At 63.1% G+C, this 23722-nt stretch overlaps 1 protein-coding gene across 1 annotated transcript in view; it reads right to left on the bottom strand.

Annotated features, from left to right (window-relative positions):
- RNF123 (ring finger protein 123) overlaps window positions 1–23722 on the bottom strand; it is an 82811-nt gene that overhangs the window by 53301 nt on the left and 5788 nt on the right. The window contains exons 2-20 of the mRNA XM_061551656.1: window positions 21850–21989; window positions 20237–20323; window positions 17455–17522; window positions 15644–15769; window positions 14376–14490; window positions 13488–13598; window positions 12972–13103; window positions 11865–11957; window positions 11071–11144; window positions 9822–9951; window positions 9301–9394; window positions 8677–8738; window positions 7879–7950; window positions 5246–5366; window positions 3799–3900; window positions 3439–3593; window positions 1518–1695; window positions 781–911; window positions 180–263 (exon numbers count right to left, since the gene is read on the bottom strand). Of these exons, the coding sequence (XP_061407640.1) occupies window positions 180–263; window positions 781–911; window positions 1518–1695; window positions 3439–3593; window positions 3799–3900; window positions 5246–5366; window positions 7879–7950; window positions 8677–8738; window positions 9301–9394; window positions 9822–9951; window positions 11071–11144; window positions 11865–11957; window positions 12972–13103; window positions 13488–13598; window positions 14376–14490; window positions 15644–15769; window positions 17455–17522; window positions 20237–20323; window positions 21850–21989 (2075 nt within the window). The remainder of the gene's footprint in view (window positions 1–179; window positions 264–780; window positions 912–1517; window positions 1696–3438; window positions 3594–3798; window positions 3901–5245; window positions 5367–7878; window positions 7951–8676; window positions 8739–9300; window positions 9395–9821; window positions 9952–11070; window positions 11145–11864; window positions 11958–12971; window positions 13104–13487; window positions 13599–14375; window positions 14491–15643; window positions 15770–17454; window positions 17523–20236; window positions 20324–21849; window positions 21990–23722) is intronic.

Below are 23722 nucleotides of genomic sequence, written 5' to 3'. Positions count from 1 at the left end.
CCACGTGGGTGCCACGTGGGTGCCGCGCGGGTGCCGCGCGGGTGCCGTGCGGGTGCCGTGCGGGTGCCGTGCGGGTGCCACGCGGGTGCCGTATGGGTGCCGTGTGCGTGCCACGTGGGTGCCACGTGGGTGCCACGCACTACGGTGCTGTGTGCGTGTCAGCACGACGGTGCCGCTACCTGCGGTGGGCACCGCGCGATCTTCTCCTCCGTCTCCCTCAGCGCCACGGCAAACTCCCGCACGTCGTCCGACACGCCCACCATCTGCCCACGCCGTCGCACAGAGCAACACGACGCCCACGGCTCACATCAGTGGTATTTTGGGCATCCCCTAGGTCGACTCAGCCTCAAATTAATACCTGGTGCGGCGTGTAAACATCGTCACTGGGGAGATGTAGGCGGTCGAACTTGGTGCTGGCCACCCACCGAGTCATATACCGTGCCGGTCTTCAGAGATGCTGGCTAACAGCCCTAACAGTCTGTTCAGGCTATAGAGGGGGACCTTCATCTGTGTGCCTATCCATGTGCGTGTGTGTGCATGTGTGCGTATCCATGTGTGTGTGTGTGCGTATCCAAGTGCACGTGCATGCATATACACGTGTGCGTGGATGTATGTACGTGTGTATCCACGTGTGTGCATGCGTGTATATCCATGCATATCCTTGCGATGTGCGCGCATGCATATCCATGTGTGTTAGTGCTTGCGCGTGCGTGGGTAAAGGCGCGCGCATCCGTTTGTGTTCGTGCGTGTGTGAATCCACGTGTGTTAGTGCGTGCGCACCTTGCCCAGCTGCTGGTGCACGCTCATGCTGTACATCATCACGATGCCGTCGAGGATCTCGATGAGCGAGTGGTCGCCGGGCGGGTCCTCGGCCTCCGTGATCGGGCGTCCGTGCAGAACGCCCGTCTCGACTGACCACGCCCAACGGACAGCGGAGGCGTATGAGCGCATGCGCGCGCCAGCGACCCACGCGCACGCCAGAATGCACGCACGTACACGCACGCATGTGCACGCACGCGGTGAACGAGCGTAGATGCGCGTACGGCACGCGGTGATGCCGCGTGCCGCCGATCCGAACCAACTGGTCTCCGAGTCTGTGAGCCTTGTTGAAGTCCGTGGGTCTCTGTGTGAGTCTATGAGTCTCTGGATGAGAGCCTGAGGACCTCACTGTAAGAAGCACGCATGTGTGTGTATGTATGTTGAACTTCTTTCGCACTGTATGTAGCCAACCGTGCTAATTGGAGTTTTTAGAGTATTTGGCTGCTATGATCAGCCACTTCGTCGAGCCGTCATGTGTGATAGCCAGGTGACCACTTCCGACAAAAACTACACAGCTCACTGGGGCCTTACCTGGTAAAATATAAATAGTTTTAGGAGTTTAGCCAACTGCCGGCGCATTCTATTTTGCCAATAAATCCACCTGAACGCGTCATCACCGGGAACCGGATAAACACGGAGTGGACTTCGTCACCTCCACTCCTCTGATCCGGGGTGCCGCCGCCGCCGCCGCCACTCACCCTCCTCCTCCGTGCGCTGCTCCATCTCCGTCGTGGCCTGGCGGGGCCTCGCGAAGCCCGGGGCTCGCCTAGCCGCCAGGGCCGCCGAGGCCGCGCTCAGAATAGGGGCGGCCGCCCCGCCGATGGGGTTCGGCAGCAGCCCTCCGCGGAACATCGACATGCCGAGGCGCGCGGCCTGCTGCAGGCCCCGCGGCAGGGTCGGGGTAGAGAGTTTGGGGGTCGGGGGAGGGAGGTCGGGGGTCGAGGGAGAGAGGTCAGGGGTCGAGGAAAGAGAGTTTCGAAAGAGAGGGTCACGCCGGCATTACCGCACCAAATCACCCGCCAATTTAAGCGGCAGGCTGCTGATTGACTGCAGGGATTCATCTTCTTGGTTCTTTCGGTAAAGTCACGTAAAAGAAAAATAATAAAATAATAAAATTTAAACAATAAAATACAATTCTCACAACGTTTCGGCCACAACGCAAGCAGCCGTCCTCAGGTGAAGAACAGGTCTGTCGAAAAGACAGCATTCAGACGCTGGCTTTTTATTTTAATTATTTTATTATTTCCCTTCTAGGCTGCTGATTGTTAAACCAATTTTTTTTACCGAGTTTGAAAGCTGATCGGACCTCGAATTGATTAGAAATAAAAAGGTACAGGCATAGCCCTGCAATTGCTCGCTCGACCCGCTGCTGGTGGACGTGCCGACTCGTCCACGCTTTGCAGAGGCGGCGGAGAGTCACCCCAATGCGGGAAATGAGGACAGGTAGCGGGATGGGGCCTGAACAGGTCGCGCGAGCGGTATCGGACGCTCAAACACAGGCTGCGGAGTTGACCGCCTCTGGGAAGAAGCGGGGGTCAAGGTCACGGTGGAGAGCGCCTCGCGACTCACAGAACCAAGCGGCACCCTACAGCCCCCCTTTGCCAATCCACGACCGGTGTCTGGGCGGGCGGGCGGGCGGGGGAGGGGGGGCGCTCGCCGCCGGCGTCGAGCCGTCGCGGGGAACGGAAACGGGGTCGCCGGGGTTAGTGGTGCGGCGCGCCAACCGCCAGCGTGACGTCTCCGCAGCCGGTCTCCATTCGGAGTGGCACAAAGAGTTCCGAGCCGAATATAGATGGCATCCGCAGCAGCAGCAACAGCAGCAGCTGTGTTTAGCCGCGTTGGATTACTCGCGCAGCCTGGCGCTCCACTCGACTCCACACGACCCCATTCCGTACGCCCAGCGGCGGCCAGCTGGTCGGCATCGTCACGCCACAACCGCGTGGCTCCCGGCCGCGTCGCAAAAGTTGCATCACACCTGTGCATCACACCTGTGCATCACACCTGGCCAGCATCATCACACCCAACCGCATCATGCCTGGCCGTGTCACACCTGTGCATCACACCTGTGCATCACACCTGGTCAGCATCATCACACCCAACCGCATCATGCCTGGCCGTGTCACACCTGTGCATCACACCTGGTCAGCATCATCACACCTAGATGGAGGTGTCCCTGGTGGCTCAGAGGTCAAAGTTGAAACCCTGGGTTTGACTCCGCTGCCCGTGATTAAAGCACCGGGCTCTCACGTGCGGTGAGTCGATGCCCTAGGCCCGGTCACGTATTACTTAATTCGGTTAAATTCCAGCTCTGAGAATTACAATATCGGTTATAACGCCATGCGAAGAACATAACTCTCACACGGCAGAGTGGGTGGGAAAAGTGCTACAGTCGAGATCACTTGGAAGGGATCTCGGCGGTAAGTTCTGCGGTATCCGCAACCGCGGGCGGCTCCCTAAGACGGAGACTTTGCGCCGCACCGCGACGGAGCCGCACGGATTCACCGCGCCGTGGCGCGACGCCCGTGGGCACAGTCGGCGGAGAAATGCACCGCTGCTCGAGGTACGGTGCAGCGGCGCTGCGGTGACAGCGCAGCAGGGGGGCGACCGCCAACTACGAACCGCCGCTGCGCCGTTGGCGCCGATGTCGCCGATGCCGCCCGCGCGCCTCGTTACCGGCAGGCCGAGGCCGGCCTCCTCCACGTCGTCCAGGTCGTCCATGGAGACGGGGCTCAGCTCGGCGGCCTCCACCGTCACGCCGACCGCCGCCAGGTCGTCTACACGCGGCACGACACGCAACGACACGCGTCACGATACGCGACGCAACGACACGACGCGTGCGTCACAACAGACGCCACCACGTGTCACACACGACGCGCGCGTCACGACGCGGGTTAGAAGCCAAGCCGCGGCCACGACGCGGGACGAGCGACGCGCGTCAAGGGAGGTCGCGCGAGAGGAGCGCGGGTCGGAGCCCCTTGCCTTTGAGCGTCTTCTTGAGGTGGGTGATGAGGCCGCCGAGCCGCTGCAGGTCGAAGTAGTCCACCTTGCCGTTGTAGAAGAGCTGCGGGGGCACGTACGCTTCTGCGGGGGGAGGGGGGGGGGGGCGAGAGGTCACGGGTCGGGGGGGTCGCGTCCCGCGAGCTCGGCTCCGCCGGCCTCGCGCCGGACGGCTAAACCGCGAGAGGCCGGGCTTGCCCATCGCCGCCCGAGGCACCGCCCCGTCGCTGGACGCCGCTTATTTTTTATCGTTTTCCTCCGGCCGAGCGATTGGCGCCGGAGTCACCGGACGCCGCGTGCATCGCGAGAGTCTGTGGGCGCACAACCCCCCCTGCTGTGCTGCGCGCGCAATAGCGGCGCGTGAGTTGTGCGCGTGAGTGTGCCGTGCGTGTGTGAAGGCGTGTGTGTGTGCGAGTGTGCGTGTGCCGTGCGTGTGCGTGTTGCGTGTGCCGTGCGTGTGTGAAGGCGTGTGTGTGGAAGTGTGCGTGTGCGTATGTGCGTGTTGCGTGTGCCGTGCATGTGTGAGAGCGTGTGTGTGCGAGTGTGCGTGTGCCGTGTGTGTGCGTATGTGTGTGTTGCGTGTGCCGTGCGTGTGTGAGAGTGTGTGTGCGAGTGTGCATGTTGCGTGTGCCGTGCGTGTGTGAGAGCGTGTGTGTGCAAGTGTGTGTGTTGCGTGTGCCGTGTGTGTGCGTATGTGTGTGTTGCGTGTGCCGTGCGTGTGTGAGAGCGTGTGTGCGAGTGTGCGTGTGCCGTGCGTGTGTGAGAGCGTGTGTGCGAGTGTGTGTATTGCGTGTACCGTGTGTGTGCGTATGTGTGTGTTGCGTGTGCCGTGCGTGTGTGAGAGCGTGTGTGTGCGAGTGTGAGTGTTGCGTGTGCCGTGTGTGTGCGAGTGTGCGTGTTGCGTGTGCCATGTGAGTGTGAGAGCGAGTGTGTGAGAGCGTGTGTATGCGAGCGAGTGTGTGCGAGCGAGTGTGAGAGCGAGTGTGTGAGAGCAAGTGTGTGAGAGCGAGTGTGTGAGAGCGAGTGTGTGAGAGCGAGTGTGTGCGTGTGTGTGAGGGCGTGTGTGTGCGAGTGTGTGAGAGCGTGTGTGTGCGAGTGTGCGTGTTGCGTGTGCCGTGCGTGTGTGAGAGTGTGTGTGTGTGCGAGTGTGTGAGAGCGTGTGTGAGGGCGTGTGTGTGCGAGTATGTGAGAGTGAGTGTGTGCGAGTGTGTGAGAGCGAGTGTGTGGGAGCGAGTGTGTGAGAGCGTGTGTGTGCGAGTGTATGAGAGCGAGTGTGTGAGAGCGTGTGTGTGCGAGTGTGTGAGAGCGTGTGTGCGAGTGTGTGACGAGTGTGTGTGTGAGAGTGAGTGTGTGTGCGAGTGTGTGAGAGCGAGTGTGTGAGAGCGAGTGTGTGAGAGCGAGTGTGCGTGTTGCGTGTGCCGTGCGTTACCCTCGCTGGGCTGCGCATGGGCGCTGCGCTGCCGGTGCCCGTCCCAGCAGCTCCGCAGCGCGGTGATGAGCCGGTGCATGAAGCACAGCATGTACTCGGGGGGGCACAGCATGGTGGGGTTCTGCGTGCGACAGCGCTCAGAGTCAGCCCCGCGGACGCCGGCGAGCGCCACCGCACGGCAGCAAAGACAACGCCGGGTGGGTGGTGGTGTGGGGTGCCGGGTGGGTGGTGGTGTGGGGTACCGGGTGGGTGGGTGGTGTGGGGTGGGTGGTGGTGTGGGTGCTGGGTGGGTGGGTGGGCGGTGGTGTGGGGTGCCGGGTGGGTGGGTGGGTGGTGGTGTGGGGTGGCGGGTGGGTGGGTGGTGGGGTGGGGTACCGGGTGGGTGGTGTGGGGTGGGTGGTGGTGTGGGGTGCTGGGTGGGTGGGTGGTGGTGTGGGGTGCCGGGTGGGTGGGTGGTGGTGTGGGGTGGGTGGGTGGTGGTGTGGAGTGCTGGGTGGGTGGGTGGTGGTGGTGTGGGGTGCCGGGTGGGTGGGTGGTGGTGTGGGGTGCCGGGTGGGTGGTGGTGTGGGGTACCGGGTGGGTGGGTGGGTGGTGTGAGGTGGGTGGTGGTGTGGGGTGCTCGGTGGGTGGGTGGGCGGTGGTGTGGGGTGCCGGGTGGGTGGGTGGGTGGTGGTGTGGGGTGGGTGGGTGGTGGTGTGGGGTGCCGGGTGGGTGGGTGGTGGTGTGGGGTACCGGGTGGGTGGGTGGTGTGGGGTGGGTGGTGGTGTGGGTGCTGGGTGGGTGGGTGGTGTTGTGGGGTGCCGGGTGGGTGGGTGGTGGTGTGTGGTGGGTGGTGTGGGGTGGGTGGTGGTGTGGGGTGCTGGGTGGGTGGGTGGGTGGTGGTGTCGGGTGGGTGGGTGGGTGGTGGTGTGGGGTGCCGGGTGGGTGGGGTGGTGGTGTGGGGTGCCGGGTGGGTGGGTGGTGGTGGTGTGGGGTGCTGGGTGGGTGGGTGGTGGTGGTGTGGGGTGCCGGGTGGGTGGGTGGGTGGGTGGGCGGTGGTGTGGGGTGTCGGGTGGGTGGGTGGTGGTGTGGGGTGCTGGGTGGGTGGGTGGGTGGTGGTGTGGTGTGGGTGGTGGTGGTGTGGGTGCCGGGTGGGTGGGTGGGCGGTGGTGTAGGGTGTCGGGTGGGTGGGTGGGTGGTGGTGTGGGGTGGGTGGGTGGTGGTGTGGGGTGCTGGGTGGGTGGGTGGGTGGTGGTGTGGGGTGCCGGGTGGGTGGGTGGTGGTGTGGGGTGGGTGGTGGTGTGGAGTGCTGGGTGGGTGGGTGGGTGGTGGTGTGGGGTACCGGGTGGGTGGGTGGGTGGTGTGGGGTGGGTGGTGGTGTGGGGTGCTGGGTGGGTGGGTGGGCGGTGGTGTGGGGTGTCGGGTGGGTGGGTGGTGGTGTGGGGTGCCGGGTGGGTGGGTGGTGGTGTGGGGTGCCGGGTGGGTGGGTGGGTGGTGGTGTGGGGTGCTGGGTGGGTGGGTGGGCGGTGGTGTGGGGTGCGGGTGGGTGGGTGGGTGGGCGGTGGTGTGGGGTGTCGGGTGGGTGGGGGTGGTGGTGTGGGGTGGGTGGGTGGTGGTGTGGGGTGCCGGGTGGGTGGGTGGTGGTGTGGGGTGCCGGGTGGGTGGGTGGTGGTGTGGGGTGCCGGGTGGGTGGGTGGTGGTGTGGGGTGCTGGGTGCTGTGGGGTGCCGGGTGGGTGGGTGGGTGGTGGTGTGAGGTGGGTGCTGGTGTGGGGTGCTCGGTGGGTGGGTGGGTGGTGGTGAGGGGTGCCGGGTGGGTGGGTGGTGGTGTGGGTGGGTGGGTGGTGGTGTGGGGTGCCGGGTGGGTGGGTGGTGGTGTGGGGTGCTCGGTGGGTGGGTGGGTGGTGGTGAGGGGTGCCGGGTGGGTGGGTGGTGGTGTGAGGTGCCGGGTGGGTGGGTGGTGGTGTGGGGTGCCGGTGGGTGGGTGGTGGTGTGAGGTGCCGGGTGGGTGGGTGGTGGTGTGTGGTGCCGGGTGGGTGGGTGGTGGTGTGTGGTGCCGGGTGGGTGGGTGGTGGTGTGGGGTGCCGGGTGGGTGGGTGGTGGTGTGGGGTGCAGGGTGGGTGGCTGGGTGGTGGTGAGGGGTGCCGGGTGGGTGGGTGGTGGTGAGGGGTGCTGGGTGGGTGGGTGGTGGTGTGGGGTGCCGGGTGGGTGGGTGGTGGTGTGGGGTGCAGGGTGGGTGGTGGTGAGGGGTGCCGGGTGGGTGGGTGGTGGTGAGGGGTGCCGGGTGGGTGGGTGGTGGTGAGGGGTTCCGGGTGGTGGTGAGGGGTTCCGGGTGGGTGGGTGGGTGGTGGTGTGAGGTGCCGGGTGGGTGGGTGGTGGTGTGGGGTGCCGGGTGGGTGGGTGGTGGTGTGGGGTGCAGGGTGGGTGGGTGGGTGGTGGTGAGGGGTTCCGGGTGGGTGGGTAGGTGGTGGTGTGAGGTGCCGGGTGGGTGGATGGGTGGTGGTGAGGGGTGCCAGGTGGGTGGGTGGGTGGTGGTGTGGGGTGCCGGGTGGGTGGGTGGTGGTGGTGCCGGGTAGGTGGGTGGTGGTGGTGCCGGGTAGGTGGGTGGTGGTGGTGCCGGGTGGGTGGGTGGTGGTGTGGGGTGCTGACCGCTCACCCTGTTGGAGGCGTTCTCCTGCAGGAACTTCCTCAACTTGGACAGGAAGATGTAGCGCGAGGCTTCCCCCTGCTGCAAGACAACAACAACTACAACGCTCGCCAACGGCACTCACACAGAGACCCATAGACTCACACAGAGCCTCATAAACTCACACAGAGACCCATAGACTCACGCAGAGCCTCATAGACTCACACAGAGATACACAGACTCACACAGAGACCCATAGACTCACACAGAGACCCATAGACTCACACAGAGACCCATAGACTCACACAGAGACCCATAGGCTCACACAGGGACCCATAGGGACCCATAGACTCACACAGGGACCCATAGACTCACACAGGGACCCATCCCTCACGGTCTAGCGATTGATCGATCCGGCCGATTTCACCGCTCCATCTCCGCGGTAGCCTTGCAAACTCATCCCGCTGGGCGCCCTTCATCGGTTCTTGATTGAGGTTTAGCCAACTCCGTGTCTGTGCCACGCCGCTGCACGTGTGGGCTTCTGAGTGTGTGTTTGTCGCAGTTAGCGCACTGCGCTACGCGCCGAACGACCCGAGTTCGATTCCCGCTCAAGGCCAACCCCAGTGAAGAATATCTGAACCGATCCTGGACCTTCCCAAGGTCAACTCAGCCTCAAATGAGCACCCGCTTGCGACGTGTAAACATCGCCATGGGGGGGTCGTGTGCCGTGCTCGCTAACAGCACTTGCCCCACAAGTCTGCTGAGGCTACGCGGGGGACCTTTGTCTTTGTGTGCATGCGTGTGGGGCCCCCGTGGCGCAGGCCTCACCGAGTTCTTGTCTTTGTTGTTGAGCAGCAGCTTGAGGATGGCCACCTGCAGGTCCTCGACCACTGGGGGGGGGAGACGCACGGGACGGGCGTTATCACCACCACCACTGGGTCTCCCCTGGGTCGACTCAGCCTTAAACGAGCACCTGGTGCGGTGACTAAACATCAGCACCGGGCACACGTGTCTGTGCGTGCGCGTCTGGGTTTCTGTGTGTGGCGTCTGTGCGTGGGCGTCTGTGCGTGGGCGTCTGTGCGTGGGCGTCTGTGCGTGGGCGTCTGTGCGTGGGCGTCTGTGCGTGGGCGTCTGTGCGTGGGCGTCGTGTGCGTGGGCGTCTGTGCGTGGGCGTCTGTGCGTGCGCGTCTGTGCGTGCGCGTCTGTGCGGGGCGTCTGTGCGTGGGTGTCTGTGCGTGGGCGTCTGTGCGTGCGCGTCTGTGCGTGCGCGTCTGTGCGGGGCGTCTGTGCGTGGGCGTCTGTGCGTGGGCGTCTGTGCATGCGCGTCTCTGCGTGGGCGTCTGCGTTTCTGTGCGTGCGTGTCTGCGTTTCTGTGCGTGCGTGTCTGTGCCCTGGTGCTCAACTCTTGACTCTCCACGTCCGTCCCCCACTCCGTGCCTCCCTCCCCCCCACCTTCTATTCTCTTCTTGAGGCGCTGGCAGCCGCGCTCGTACGATCGCCGCTTGTGCCGCTCCTCGGCGCTCTCCTCCGCCTCCTCCCTGCTGCCCTGCACGGGGAGGCCGGGACGCACACAAAGACAAAGATCCCCCGTGTAGTCTGAACAGGCTGCTGGGGCAAGCGCTGCGAAGGCCGGAACGACGCACGAGGGGGTGGGTGACCGGCACCACCACGCCCGACCGCCTTTGGCTCCCCAGTACTTGCTTCCTCACTCACTCACCCACACACAGGTTTGCTCACCCACCCACTGACTCACCCAAGCACACGCTGGCTTACCCACTCACTCAACCACTCGCTCACTCAACCACACGCTCGCTCACCCACTCCCTTACTTTCTCACCCGCCCACTCGGTCACTTAGCCGCCCGCACGCTCGCTCACTCACCCACTCAGTCACTTACCCACACGCTCGCTCGCTTATCACTCAACCACTTTACTTTCTCACGCGCCCCCTCGCCCGCCCGCCCCCCCGCCAACCTGCTGCTGCTGCTGCTGCTGGAGTTGCGTGGGCCACCAGGTGACGGGGATGGTCTCGTCGAGTCCGGCCTCCTCCACGCGCAGCGGCGTCTTCACGTTGCAGAACACCACGAAGCGCATCACGTCGAACGTGCGCGCGTCAAGGATCCGTAAACCGTCATCTGAACCGGTCCACCCCTAGGTCGACTCGGCCTCAAGCACCCGGTGCGGTGTGTAAAAGTCTCCGTTGGGGAGAGAAAGGCGGCCGGGCGAGGTGGCTGTCCAGCACCCCCTCGTGTGCCGTGTCGGCCTTCATAGGTGCTGCTACTCGCTAACAGCACTTGCCCCAACAGTCCGTGTGGCTTACATTGTGTATGTGTGTGTATGTGTGTGTGTATATGTGTGTATATGTGTGTGTGTGTATATGTGTGTATATGTGTGTGTGTATATGTGTGTATGTGTGTGTATGTGTGTGTATGTGTGTGTATGTGTGTGTGTGTATGTGTGTGTGTATATGTGTGTATATGTGTGTGTGTGTATATGTGTGTATATGTGTGTGTGTATATGTGTGTATGTGTGTGTATGTGTGTGTATGTGTTTGTATGTGTGTGTGTGTATGTGTGTGTGTATATGTGTGTGTGTATAGTGGGGAGCGGTAGTGTAGCGGTTAGCGCGCTGCTCTATGAACCCGGCGACCCGGGCTCGATTCCTGCTCAAGGCCAACACCAGTGACGTATCTCTGAATGGGTTCTGTGCCTCCCCTAGGTTGACTCAGCCTCAAATGAGTACCTGGTGCGGTGTGTAAACATCGCCACTTGGGAGCCAAAGGCGGTCGGGCATGGTGCTGTCCACCCACCCCCTCGTGTACCATTCCGGCCTTCATAGGTACTCACTAACAGGACTTGCCCTGACAGTCTGTTATAAGGCTATAAGAGGGATCTTTGTCTTAGTTTTTGTGTGCGTGTATGTGTGTGTATGTGTGTATGTGTGTGCGTGTATGTGTGTATGTATGTGTGTGTGTATATGTGTGTTTGTGTGTCGATCACGATACCGGCAGAGTTGATGCAAACACACCTAGCTGACTGGTGTCGTGGCTAGCGTGGTGTGGCGTGCGTGGCGCGGTGTGGCGTGCGTGGCGCGTTGCGGTGGCGATGTGGCATGCCGTGGTGCTGTGTGGCGTGGGTGGTGTTGCGTGGTGTGGGGTGCGTGGCGGTGTGGCGTGACGCGGTGTGGTGTGGGGTGCGTGGCTGCGCGCGCTAGCGAGGGATATAGGACGTTGCCGAGGAGGAACTTCCGTGACTTCTCGTGCTTGAGGATGGCGAGGACGAGGCGCAGGTGCTGGATCTGTAACAGTGGCGGAACAACATCTGAAAGGTGCGGTGCAATCAGGGGCGTCTCGAACCCGGACTCGAACCCAGGCTCTCAGCGGCATCGGTGCGAGGCGGTGTTTTGAACCCACAGAATTTGAACGTCCCTGGGGTCAGAACGCGGTAGAAATATATATTATATCCCCATAGAGATCAAATCACGTACAGCATTCTGACCCAAGATTAGTGCTGGTTACAGACACATTTGCCAAATGCGATTTGTAACTTTGAACCTGGCGCGTGTATCGGGAGTTACATTTTCACGTGCAATTTAACCGGGGGACCGTGTGTTGTTGTCCTGGTGTGGTCTGGGACTGTTGTTGTTGTTGTCGTTATTTTGCTGCCTTGCCCCAAGCTTACATTTGGTGTTGGCAAATCGGCAGGAATTTATTAACGAGTGCAATTTGTACTTCGTGTATACTTTCATTATGTTTAGTGACTTGCTTGCCTCTTCTCTATCGGTTTTCGTGTTGATGTAACTCGCTGACATCTGCGAAAAAGAGCTCCGTAGCTCATCGGATCCCCACCTGCGCTCTAAATAACTGATTTCTCATTCTGAGTTTACGATTGTCCAATGGGCTCGGCAAGCGCGAGGCCCGGACTCGCGCGGCGGCGGCGAGGTGGTGCCGGTGGGGCCGAGGTGGTGCCGGCGGCGGCGATGTCAGCACGGCGGCGGCGATGCCGGCGCTGGGGGTACCTGGGGCGTCATGTCGGGCGTCACGGGGGAGAAGCGGAAGGCTCGCAGCAGCGTCATCATCAGCTGTTTCAGGCAGCTGTGCACCTCAAACTCCTGCGGGCGGGAGGAATGGGGGAGCTGTGAGTCGCGTGCCGCCGCTCCCACTGCCCCTCACGCCCCCCCAAGGCCCCCCACGTTCTCGCGTCTCAGCACGGCTGTCCGTTTGTCTTTTCAGCCGATGGCGGAGGCGGCGCCGACACCACGGGGCAAGGGCATCGGTCCGCCAGTAGGGGCCGATGTCCGTGGTGTTTGGCGCTCCCAATTAGGCGGTACGATGGCAGTCGCTCATCGAAACGTGCGAGCGCGACGCCACGCGGCCTGCTGCTCGCTTACGGCCGCGGGGGATCTGCGGCCGTGAAGCAAGCGGGGCGTGCGGCGCGCGCTCGGCTAACGGCTCGGCACACGAGTGCGCCGCGGTTCATTCACCGGTGCGCTCGAACCGCGACCGCCCCCGGCCGCGTCGCCAGCGCCTCAAGAAGAGAATCGAAGGTGTGGGGGGAGGGAGGCACGAGGAGGAGTGGGGCGTGGAGGGTCACGAGTTGAGCACCAGGGCACAGACACGCACACGCGCAGGCGCGCGCGCACAGATGCGCCGACAACGATCGCGATGGCCGCCCGGAGGGACGCGCAGGGAGGCGCCGGCAGGAAAGCACCCCTGCGGGGCCGATCTGCGAGACCGCTACTCCACTATCAATCCCCGCTGGCCAGCGTGGCGAAGCACGGTCGCGTGAACAACCGTGACCACGCGTGGCACGGCGAGGCCCTCTTCCGGCAGCGGACCGAGCGAGCGGACCTGCCGCACGTGGAGGCGTTGCCGATGTGAAACCGCGAACGCGACTCTCGATCGCCGCGCGAGTCGGGTGAATCGTTACACCCCGACAACATCGTCGTCGTCCACGATCGATCCACTGCTCGATGAAGGCCTGCCCAAGTCGTCCGCCCGCCCCACCCCCCACCACGCCAGGGCAGCGACGAAACGACAACGATGCGCCAAGACGGCGGCGAGGTGAAACGCAAACGGTAACGGGGGGGGGGGGGGGGTGGGGGGGGCGAGCGGGAGAGGCGCACCTCCAGCAGGGCCCACAGCAGGTCCAGCGTGTGCAAGATGGCCGGCGTCTCCGTGGCGACGGAGCCCGAGGCCCGCGTCTGCAGGCTGAGCAGGAACTTGAGGAGCACCTCGTCCACCACGTAGGCCTTGGCCTGCCGCGGGGGAGGGAAGGCGGGCGGCCAACATTATTCATAATCAAGGTTTTTCATTTATTTCTCAAGGATTGCATCGCACGGAAACTTGGCCAGGCGCGGTGGCGGCAGCTCAATGGGCCCCAAGTTTATCTGCTCGTAAAAAAATCACACGGCGAGCAAAGTAACCTCACTCACTCTCCCGCTCTCTCCACAACCTCTCCCCGCTCCCCCCCCCTCTCCCCAAACTCTATCCTCACACCCCCCTATCTCCCAGCCCCCCTGCTATTTCTCTCCACGCCCCCACCCTCCCTCTCCAAACTCTATCCCCACACTCCCCTCTCTCCCAGCCCCCCACCCCCACTCTCTCCCCATGCCCCCCGCCGTGTAGAGGCGTGCACGCACCAGCAGCGGTGCGAGCTTGTGGAAGACGTGCACGGCGGCGAGGAGGAAGGTGGTGGCGGCGTCCCCTCGCGACAGACTCCGCGAGTCCTCGCGCGACACCACCCTCCCGTCCTGGGGGGGCAACGGGGGTGGGGAGGGGGTGTGGGGGGGGTGTGGGGGGGGTGTGTGAGTGGGAACGAGAGGCGGGGGGGGGCATGAGTAGAGGGGCGGACGGGGAGCGGAGGGGCACGAGGGGCGGCAGAGGGGGGAAGGGCGGGGGGGTTTGGGGGGGGGTCACCCAACGCTCCCCCGGCATTCGCCAAGCAGATCACACGACGACAACAGCCGCCATTCGCTACCGAGTGACGGTGACGTCACCACCAGGCTAGGTGTACTTTGACTTTTGAAGTGTGGAAGATTCTGTGGCTGGCAGGAGGTCACGGGACAGACCCAGGCGCTGTGGGATGACTGACCGAGACGATTGGCAGGCGCACCACCTGTGTGCGCTCTTCTGATGTTGCCAAATCGGCACACGCACGACAAAGATCCGTCGTGTGGCCTGGCAGACTGTCGGGGCAAGTGCTGCTCGCGAGCGCCTACGGGGACCGGCACGGCACACGAGGGAGTGGGTGGCCGAGCACCACCACGCCCGGCCACCTTTGTCTCCCCTTTGGCGATATTTACACACCGCACCAGGTACTTATTCGGCCCGGGACCCGTTCAGATGATCGTCACTGGTGTTGGCCGGGTCCGTAGTGCACCGCACTAACCGCTGCATGACACACCTAGCAACCACAACCGTTTGCCAACGTGGCAGTGACATCACCACCACGCTTGTGCCAGGCTAGGTGCACGCACCGCACACAGACGCACGCACGTACGCACAGGGGGCGAGGGTGCGCCACTCACCCTGGGGTCGATCCACGTCTCCATGGCGACCTGGAAGTATCCCATGAGCTTCTGCGCCTGCATGAGGTCGATGGTCGGGGGGTCCTGCAGGGGCCGGTAACCCTCCACGGGGTACGTGGACGCGGGGTCAAGGACTCGTCCCGTCAACGCGTCCAGGGGGACCGCGGCGCGTGGCGAGGTGGGCCGCATGGCGTGGTGGGGGCGGCCGCCGCCGCCACGGAGGTGACAGCACCCAGCCGGCTCTGCCAACATCTCGCCACCGTGGGCACTACCGGGGTCACCACGGTGGCGTGGGTTCGATCCTGACCCTGACACCTCGATATCTGGAGCTCACATGGAGCTTACATGGTGGCGAGACATTAACTACCTCTCCTGGTAGACAGGAGCTCGTGGGTTCGACCCCGATCCTGGCGCCTGTATATTTGGAGTGTGCGTCTTTCCTCTCCCCGTGGTCGCGTGGATTTTTCTCTGGGTCCTCCGGTTTTTTCCCCTCCACATTTAGAGTCAACGTCACCACGCGTTGAGAGTATTTGGCTGCTATGAATTGCCACGTGATGATGAAGCCACTTCATTATCATTTGTGATATCCAGGTCGCTTCTGAAAAAGAGCTACATATGTCAGTGGGGCCTTACCTGGCAAAGATACAAATAAATTAATTTTTAAATAACACCCGGGGTCCCAATCTGGGTTTCAACCGAAGTGAATTTTAACGCACGTGTGTACGTACATATGTTGACCTTCTTTCGCACCATACCTAGCCAACCGGGTTAATCGGAGGTGCTCGAGGAGGGGAGGGGCAAACCAAATTCACCGTATCCTCGAGTGTAGTGAGCCGACTGGTCTCATCCCGGTTACTCCGACAGAGACTCCTCACACAACTCACCTGGAGAGCCATGGAGTTACACGGAGACCCATAGACTTACAGAGAGACCTCCACAAATGTGGAGGTCTCTCACTGGCTGGGCTGCGATTGCATCGGCTCCTTAAAGGGTAGCAGCGGAGTTGATGGTCCCAGTCCGGTTCCCAAAGAATGTTTAAAAAAAAATAGAAGAACCTTAAATTTGGGTCTGCACTTAAAGTAGCTCAGTTCCAGCTCTGGGATTCGTGAAAATTGGGTAGACCAAAGGTCACTTGACAGGATCTCAGAGGTAGCTCTGTGGTATCCACCTCTGTGGGCCGCTCTCTAACAGCACAATGCCCTCCCCCACACACAGACCCTTTGTCCCTTTGTCCGCGTGTGCGCGAGAGAGAAGACGAGAGAGGATATCTCAGCGGGCGGCTGCCGAAGTTGAAGGAGACGTTCTCGCGGAAGGAGAGGCTGATGGCGGGGAAGTAGGCACAGCCCGGGCCCAGCCGCACATCGGGGAACGCGACGCCCATGGACAGCCCATTGCTGCGGGAGAGCCAGAGGGAGGCGGACCGCGTAGAACGTTCACACGTGGAATCGTGGACAAAACGTGCGCTTGAGAGTATTTCGCTGCCGCTGAAAACTCCCACGCGATGAGTGACGCCACTTCGTGCGAGCCGTCGTTTGTGATGGCCACGTGGCTTCTGAAAACGAGCTAGGAAAGCAGCTCTCAGTGGTGAAACAAAAAAACAACTTCAGTTCGGTTTATACGATTTCGAAAATGGCTCAAGCGATGGCATTAGTCGTGCGACGAGACGCTCAAGGCTTGGGCCCACGTGACGGCCACCATCTCCCAGCGACGTCAAGCCACCCCGGGAGAACTCGGGAGGGAGCGCGGCACAAACCCCCCGTGGCACGCCGAGACTACAAACTCGCCCGGGATCCCAGAAAAACAATCCGGGATCGCCGTGCGAGACAATTGGAGTTCCGCCGCCGAGGTTCGTCAAAGTGCCCCGCCGCTGCTCGGCACGCCGTCGGTTCTGCCGAGACGGCACGCCGTCGGTTCTGCCGAGACGGCACGCCGTCGGTTCTGCCGAGACGGCACGCAGTCGGTTCTGCCGAGACGGCACGCCGCCGGTTCTGCCGAGACGGCACGCCGCCAGTTCTGCCGAGACCACCGCGGTGGCTCAACCGCCAACGACTGCGGAACGGTGATCGCTCGCCCGCTGCACCGCGACGCGTCCACGAGTGGGAGATTAACCCTCCTCCGTTCCGATGACGTACATGATTGAAACGAGGAAGGGTTAATCGTCATCGGAACAAAAGCAGAAGAACTTGATAAAATAACTAGGCCACCTGGAAGGGCCGTTTGCGGCACAGTTTGGCGGTCGTGTTGCTCCGGTTCTCCGCGGTGAGAAGCGACGTCTACTACGCCTCTCTCAATACAATTTACGCCGAGCCGCTTGCGCGTTCCGAGATGTGGCGGTGAACGGGAAAGCCCACACCCCGCGGCAACTTGCAGACGTGTCGGGACGGGAAAGGTTTGAAGAAGATGGCGACCCAGAGTGCCGTGACTGTGGCCACCCGAAACACACGGTGGAGTACATCGCCAACGACTGCGTTCTAAACTAAAACTGAACTATTTATTATTTTACTAGGTAAGACCCACTAAGCTATGTAGCTCTTTGTCAGAAGCAACTTGGCCATAAACGATAGCTCGACGAGGTGGCTTATCGCGTGGAAAATGTAAAGCAGGAGCCAAATAATCTAAATGCGTGCTTTTCGAAATGGACGGAAAAAGCGGAGGACCCGAAGAAAAATCCACTCGACCACGAGGAGAGAGACACGGAAACTCCAAATATGCAGCAGGCGTCAGGGTCGGGATCGAACCCACGACTTCCTGCATACCAGGCGAGGTAGTCAACATCTCCTAGCCACCGTGGCGCCGTGTTCCACGCGGCCCGCTCTCGGGCGGACTGGGCAGTGCGAGTCGCACGGCTCACAAACTCACACCTGGACGTACAATTTACGCCGAACTTGCCAGTGAAGCGATAGCCGGCACCTCACCACACGCCGCGCTACACATCTCTCCGCTACATCTACCCCGCGATAAACACAGAGGCAAAGATCCGCCGTCTAGCCTCGCGAGGGCTGTTGGGGCAAGTCCCCGTCGGCGAGGCTGGGAGAGGCGCTGGGCCCGGCGCCGTGAGCGGAGGTGCCGCGGCACTTACAGGCAGAAGGAGATGGAGGCGTCGTCCAGGTCGATGAGGCACGTGACCACGTCGCCCGCCGCCCACGGCTGTACACCGCACAACAGCACACACCCCGCATCGCACACAGAACCACGACGCAGCACGCCGCAGCATACACTGCACCACGCACCGCACCACACCACACACCGCACCACACACCGCACCACACACCGCACCACACACTGCACCACGCACCGCACCACACCACACACCTCACCACACACCGCACCACGCACCGCACCGCGCACCGCACCACGCACCGCACACCACACACCGCACCACACACCGCACCACACCACACACCTCACCACACACCGCACCACGCACCGCACCACACACCACACCGCACCACGCACCGCACCACACCACACACCACACCGCACCACACCGCACCACACACCGCACCACACATCGCACCACACCACACACCACACACCGCACCACACCGCACCACACACTGCACCACACACCGCATCGCACCACGCACCGCACCACACACCGCACCACGCACCGCACCACACACCGCACCACATACCGCACCACACACCGCACCACACACCGCACCACACACCGCACCACACACCGCACCACACACCGCACCACACACCGCACCACACCACACACCGCACCACCCCACACACCGCACCACACCACACACCGCACCACACACCGCACCACACATCACACCATGCACCACACACCGCACCACACACCACACACCGCACCACACACCACACACCGCACCACACCACACACCGCACCACACCACACCACACACCACACCACACCACACCACACACCGCACCACACACCGCACCACACACACCACACACCGCACCACACACCGCACCACACACCACACCGCACCACACACCGCACCACATACCACACACCGCACCACACACCGCACCACACACCGCACCACACCACACCACACACCACACCACACACCACACACCGCACACCACACCACGCACCCCACCACACACCGCACCACACACCGCACCACCCCACACACCGCACACACACCGCACCACACCACACTCCGCACCACACCACACCGCACACCACACACCGCACCACCCCACACACCGCACCACACACCGCACCACACACCGCACCACACACCACACCACACACCGTACCACACACCACACACCGCACCCCACACACTGCACCACACACCACACACCGCACCACACCGCACACCACACCACGCACCACACACCGCACCACACACCACACCACACTCCGCACCACACACCGCACCACACACCGCACCACACCACACCGCACACCACACCACGCACCACACACCGCACCACACCACAGACCGCACCACACCACACACCGCACCACCCCACACACCGCACTACACCACACCGCACACCACACACCGCACACCACACACCACACCGCACACCACACCACGCACCACACACCGCACCACACACCACACCACACACCGCACCACACCGCACACCACACCACGCACCACACCACACACCGCACCACACACCGCACGCCGCACACCGCACCACACACCACACCACACACCACACCGCACACCACACCGCGCACCACACCACGCACCACGCACCGCACCACGCACCACACACCGCACCACACACCACACACCGCACCACACACCTCACCGCACCACGCACCGCACCACACACCGCACCACACACCACACCACACCGCACACCACACACCGCACCACACACCACACCACGCACCACACCACGCACCACACACCGCACCACACCACACACCACACCACACACCGCACCACACACCGCACCACACACCGCACCACACACCGCACCACACCGCACACCGCACCACACACCACACCGCACCACACACCACCCCACACACCACCCCACGCACCACACACCACACCACACACCGCACCACACACCACACCGCACCACACACCGCACCACACACCACACCGCACCACACACCGCACCACACACCGCACCACACCGCACACCACACACCACACCACGCACCACACACCACGCCACACACCACCCCACGCACCACACACCACACCACACTCCGCACAACACTCCGCACAACACACCACACCACACACCGCACCACACACCACGCACCACACACCACACCACACACCACGCACCACACACCGCACCACACACCACACCACACACCACACCACGCACCACACCACATAGCACACGCCACAGCATGCCGTGTAGCCTTAACAGACTGTCGGGGCAAGTGCCGTCAGCGAGCACCTATGAAGGCCGGCACGGCACACGAGGGGGTGGGTGGCCAACACCACGCCCGGCCGCCTTTGTCTTCCCAGTGGTGATGTTTACACATCACATTGGGTACTCATTTGAGGCTGAGTCGACCTAGGAGAGCCCCAGGACCGGTTTAGATAATCGTCACTGGTGTTGGCCGTGAGCGGGAACAAAACTCAGGTCGCTGGGTTCGTAGCGCAGCACGCTAACCGCTGCATCACCGCTCCCACACACCGCACCACACCACACCCCAACATACACAGCACGGTATTATACCACACCGCACCACAAATATAAACCACAAGTACCGTGGAAAGCAGAGCGAGGGGAGAGAGGGGAGATTGTCGTCGTTGATGTTGTTTGTGACGTTATGACCCCCCCCCCCGCCGTGCCCCTAAAGGGCATGTGAAAAAATAACGAGCTTCGTAGCTCGGGGGGAGATGAGAGAGGGGAGAGAAGAGAGAGGGAGAGGCGAGGACGCCCACCTTGCCGTAGTTGGTGGTGGTGACGTTCCACTTGCGCACGCGGTTGCCGTCGTAAGCGTACGAGTTGGGGGTGTCGCCCACGCCCTCCTGCCGGCGGCGACGGCACAGGGAGGGGGGTGGGGCGAGGGAGAGAGAGAGACGCGGCACGGTGAGCGTGAGTGGTGAGAGAGAGGGAGAGAGACGCGTCACGGTGAGCGTGAGTGGAGAGAGAGAGAGAGACGCGGCACGGTGAGTGTGAGTGGAGAGAGAGACGCGGCGCGGTGAGTGTGAGTGGCGAGAGAGACGCGGCACGGTGAGTGTGAGTGGAGAGAGAGACGCGGCACGGTGAGTGCGAGTGGCGAGAGAGACGCGGCACGGTGAGTGTGAGTGGCGAGAGAGACGCGGCGCGGTGAGTGCGAGTGGCGAGAGAGACGCGGCGCGGTGAGTGTGAGTGGCGAGAGAGACGCGGCGCGGTGAGTGTGAGTGGCGAGAGAGACGCGGCGCGGTGAGTGTGAGTGGCGAGAGAGACGCGGCGCGGTGAGTGTGAGTGGCGAGAGAGACGCGGCACGGTGAGTGTGAGTGGCGAGAGAGACGCGGCGCGGTGAGTGTGAGTGGCGAGAGAGACGCGGCACGGTGAGTGTGAGTGGCGAGAAGAGACGCGGCGCGGTGAGTGTGAGTGGCGAGAGAGACGCGGCACGGTGAGTGTGAGTGGCGAGAGAGACGCGGCGCGGTGAGTGCGAGTGGCGAGAGAGACGCGGCACGGTGAGTGTGAGTGGCGAGAGAGACGCGGCGCGGTGAGTGTGAGTGGCGAGAGAGACGCGGCACGGTGAGTGTGAGTGGCGAGAGAGACGCGGCGCGGTGAGTGGGAGTGGCGAGAGAGACGCGGCACGGTGAGTGTGAGTGGCGAGAGAGACGCGGCGCGGTGAGTGCGAGTGGCGAGAGAGACGCGGCACGGTGAGTGTGAGTGGCGAGAGAGACGCGGCACGGTGAGTGTGAGTGGCGAGAGAGACGCGGCGCGGTGAGTGCGAGTGGCGAGAGAGACGCGGCACGGTGAGTGTGAGTGGCGAGAGAGACGCGGCGCGGTGAGTGCGAGTGGCGAGAGAGACGCGGCACGGTGAGTGTGAGTGGCGAGAGAGACCGGCACGGTGAACGTGAGTGGAGAGAGGGAGAGAGACGCGGCACGGTGAGCGTGAGTGGCGAGAGAGACGCGGCACGGTGAGTGAGTGGAGAGAGAGAGAGAGACGCGGCACGGTGAGCGTGAGTGGCGAGAGAGACGCGGCACGGTGAGTGAGTGGAGAGAGAGAGAGAGACGCGGCACGGTGAGTGAGTGGAGAGAGAGAGAGAGACGCGGCACGGTGAGTGAGTGGAGAGAGAGAGAGAGACGCGGCACGGTGAGTGTGAGTGGAGAGAGAGAGAGAGACGCGGCACGGCGAGTGTGAGTGGAGAGAGAGAGAGAGACGCGGCACGGTGAGTGTGAGTGGAGAGAGAGAGGGAGAGAGACGCGGCACGGTGAGTGTGAGTGGAGAGAGAGAGAGAGACGCGGCACGGTGAGCGTGAGTGGTGAGAGAGACGCGGCGCGGCGGGGACGAAGCGGCGGGCGGGCGGCGGGGGAGTGGGGGCAGTGGCGCGGGCACCTCCTGGTTGAAGCGGCAGTCGAGGGTGCACCAGCCGATCTGCATGAGCCCTTTGGAGGAGAGCAGCACCTCGTACATCCACTTGCCTGCGCACGCACACGGGGGCCACGGGACGGCGGCACACCAATGGATTCTAGAATCTGTCGGTGTGAAGCTTTGAGCGTCATCGCCTCTCACCCTCCACCCACTCTCCCCTCTCTTCTCACTATAATCATTCCTCCTCCGCGGCCCACCATGGTCTAGAACTCCCCCAGCCATCTGTGCCGTCAGCCTCCCTGCCTCTGTTCAAGTCTAGGCCCAAGGCCTTCCCTCTTTCGCTCGATCAAAGAACCGGCTGCCTCTTTTATAAATGAACACGCTCAACGTCTCCACGTGGATGTTCCGAGTCACGGTGCGGACCCCCCTACCACACACGAGTCACGGTGCGGACCCCCCTACCACACACGAGACACAGTGCGGACCCCCCTACCACACACGAGTCACGGTGCGGACCCCCTACCACACACGAGACACGGTGCGGACCCCCCTACCACACACGAGACACGGTGCGGACCCCCCTACCACACACGAGACACGGTGCGGACCCCCCTACCACACACGAGTCACGGTGCGGACCCCCCTACCACACACGAGACACGGTGCGGACCCCCCTACCACACACGAGACACGGGGCGGACCCCCCTACCACACACGAGACACGGTGCGGACCCCCCTACCACACACGAGACACGGTGCGGACCCCCCTACCACACACGAGACACGGTGCGGACCCCCCTACCACACACGAGACACGGTGCGGACCCCCCTACCACACACGAGACACGGTGCGGACCCCCCTACCACACACGAGACACGGTGCGGACCCCCCTACACACACGAGACACGGTGCGGACCCCCCTACCGCACACGAGACACGGTGCGGACCCCCCACCACACGAGACACGGTGCGGACCCCCCTACCACACACGAGTCCGGTGCGGACCCCCTACCACACACGACACGGTGCGGACCCCCTACCGCACACGAGTCACGGTGCGGACCCCCTACCGCACACGAGACACGGTGCGGACCCCCCTACCACACACGAGTCACGGTGCGGACCCCCCTACCGCACACGAGACACGGTGCGGACCCCCCTACCACACACGAGTCACGGTGCGGACCCCCCTACCACACACGAGACACGGTGCGGACCCTCCTACCGCACACGAGTCACGGTGCGGACCCCCCTACCACAAACGAGACACGGTGCGGACCCCCCTACCGCACACGAGTCACGGTGCGGACCCCCCTACCGCACACGAGACACGGTGCGGACCCCCCTACCACACACGAGACACGGTGCGGACCCCCCTACCACACACGAGTCACGGTGCGGACCCCCTACCACACACGGACGGTGCGGACCCCCCTACCACACACGAGACACGGTGCGGACCCCCCTACCACACACGAGACACGGTGCGGACCCCCCTACCACACACGAGACACGGTGCGGACCCCCCTACCACACACGAGACACGGTGCGGAACCCCCTACCACACACGAGTCACGGTGCGGACCCCCCTACCACACACGAGACACGGTGCGGACCCCCAACACACACGAGACACGGTGCGGACCCCCCTACCACACACGAGTCACGGTGCGGACCCCCCTACCACACACGAGACACGGTCGGCGGACCCCCCTACACACACGAGACACGGTGCGGACCCCCCTACCACACACGAGACACGGTGCGGACCCCCCTACCACACACGAGTCACGGTGCGGACCCCCCTACCCCACACACGAGACACGGTCGCGGACCCCCCCTACAACACACGAGTACACGGTGCGGACCCCCCTACCGCACACGATTCACGGTGCG

Source organism: Lethenteron reissneri, chromosome 15, assembly GCF_015708825.2.
Source record: "Lethenteron reissneri isolate LAM-NWPU_2019-01 chromosome 15, ASM1570882v1, whole genome shotgun sequence".
Taxonomy (NCBI): Eukaryota; Metazoa; Chordata; class Hyperoartia; order Petromyzontiformes; family Petromyzontidae; genus Lethenteron; species Lethenteron reissneri.
The sequence above is the reverse complement of the archived record's forward strand: the minus strand, read 5'-3'. Positions and strand labels throughout refer to the sequence as shown.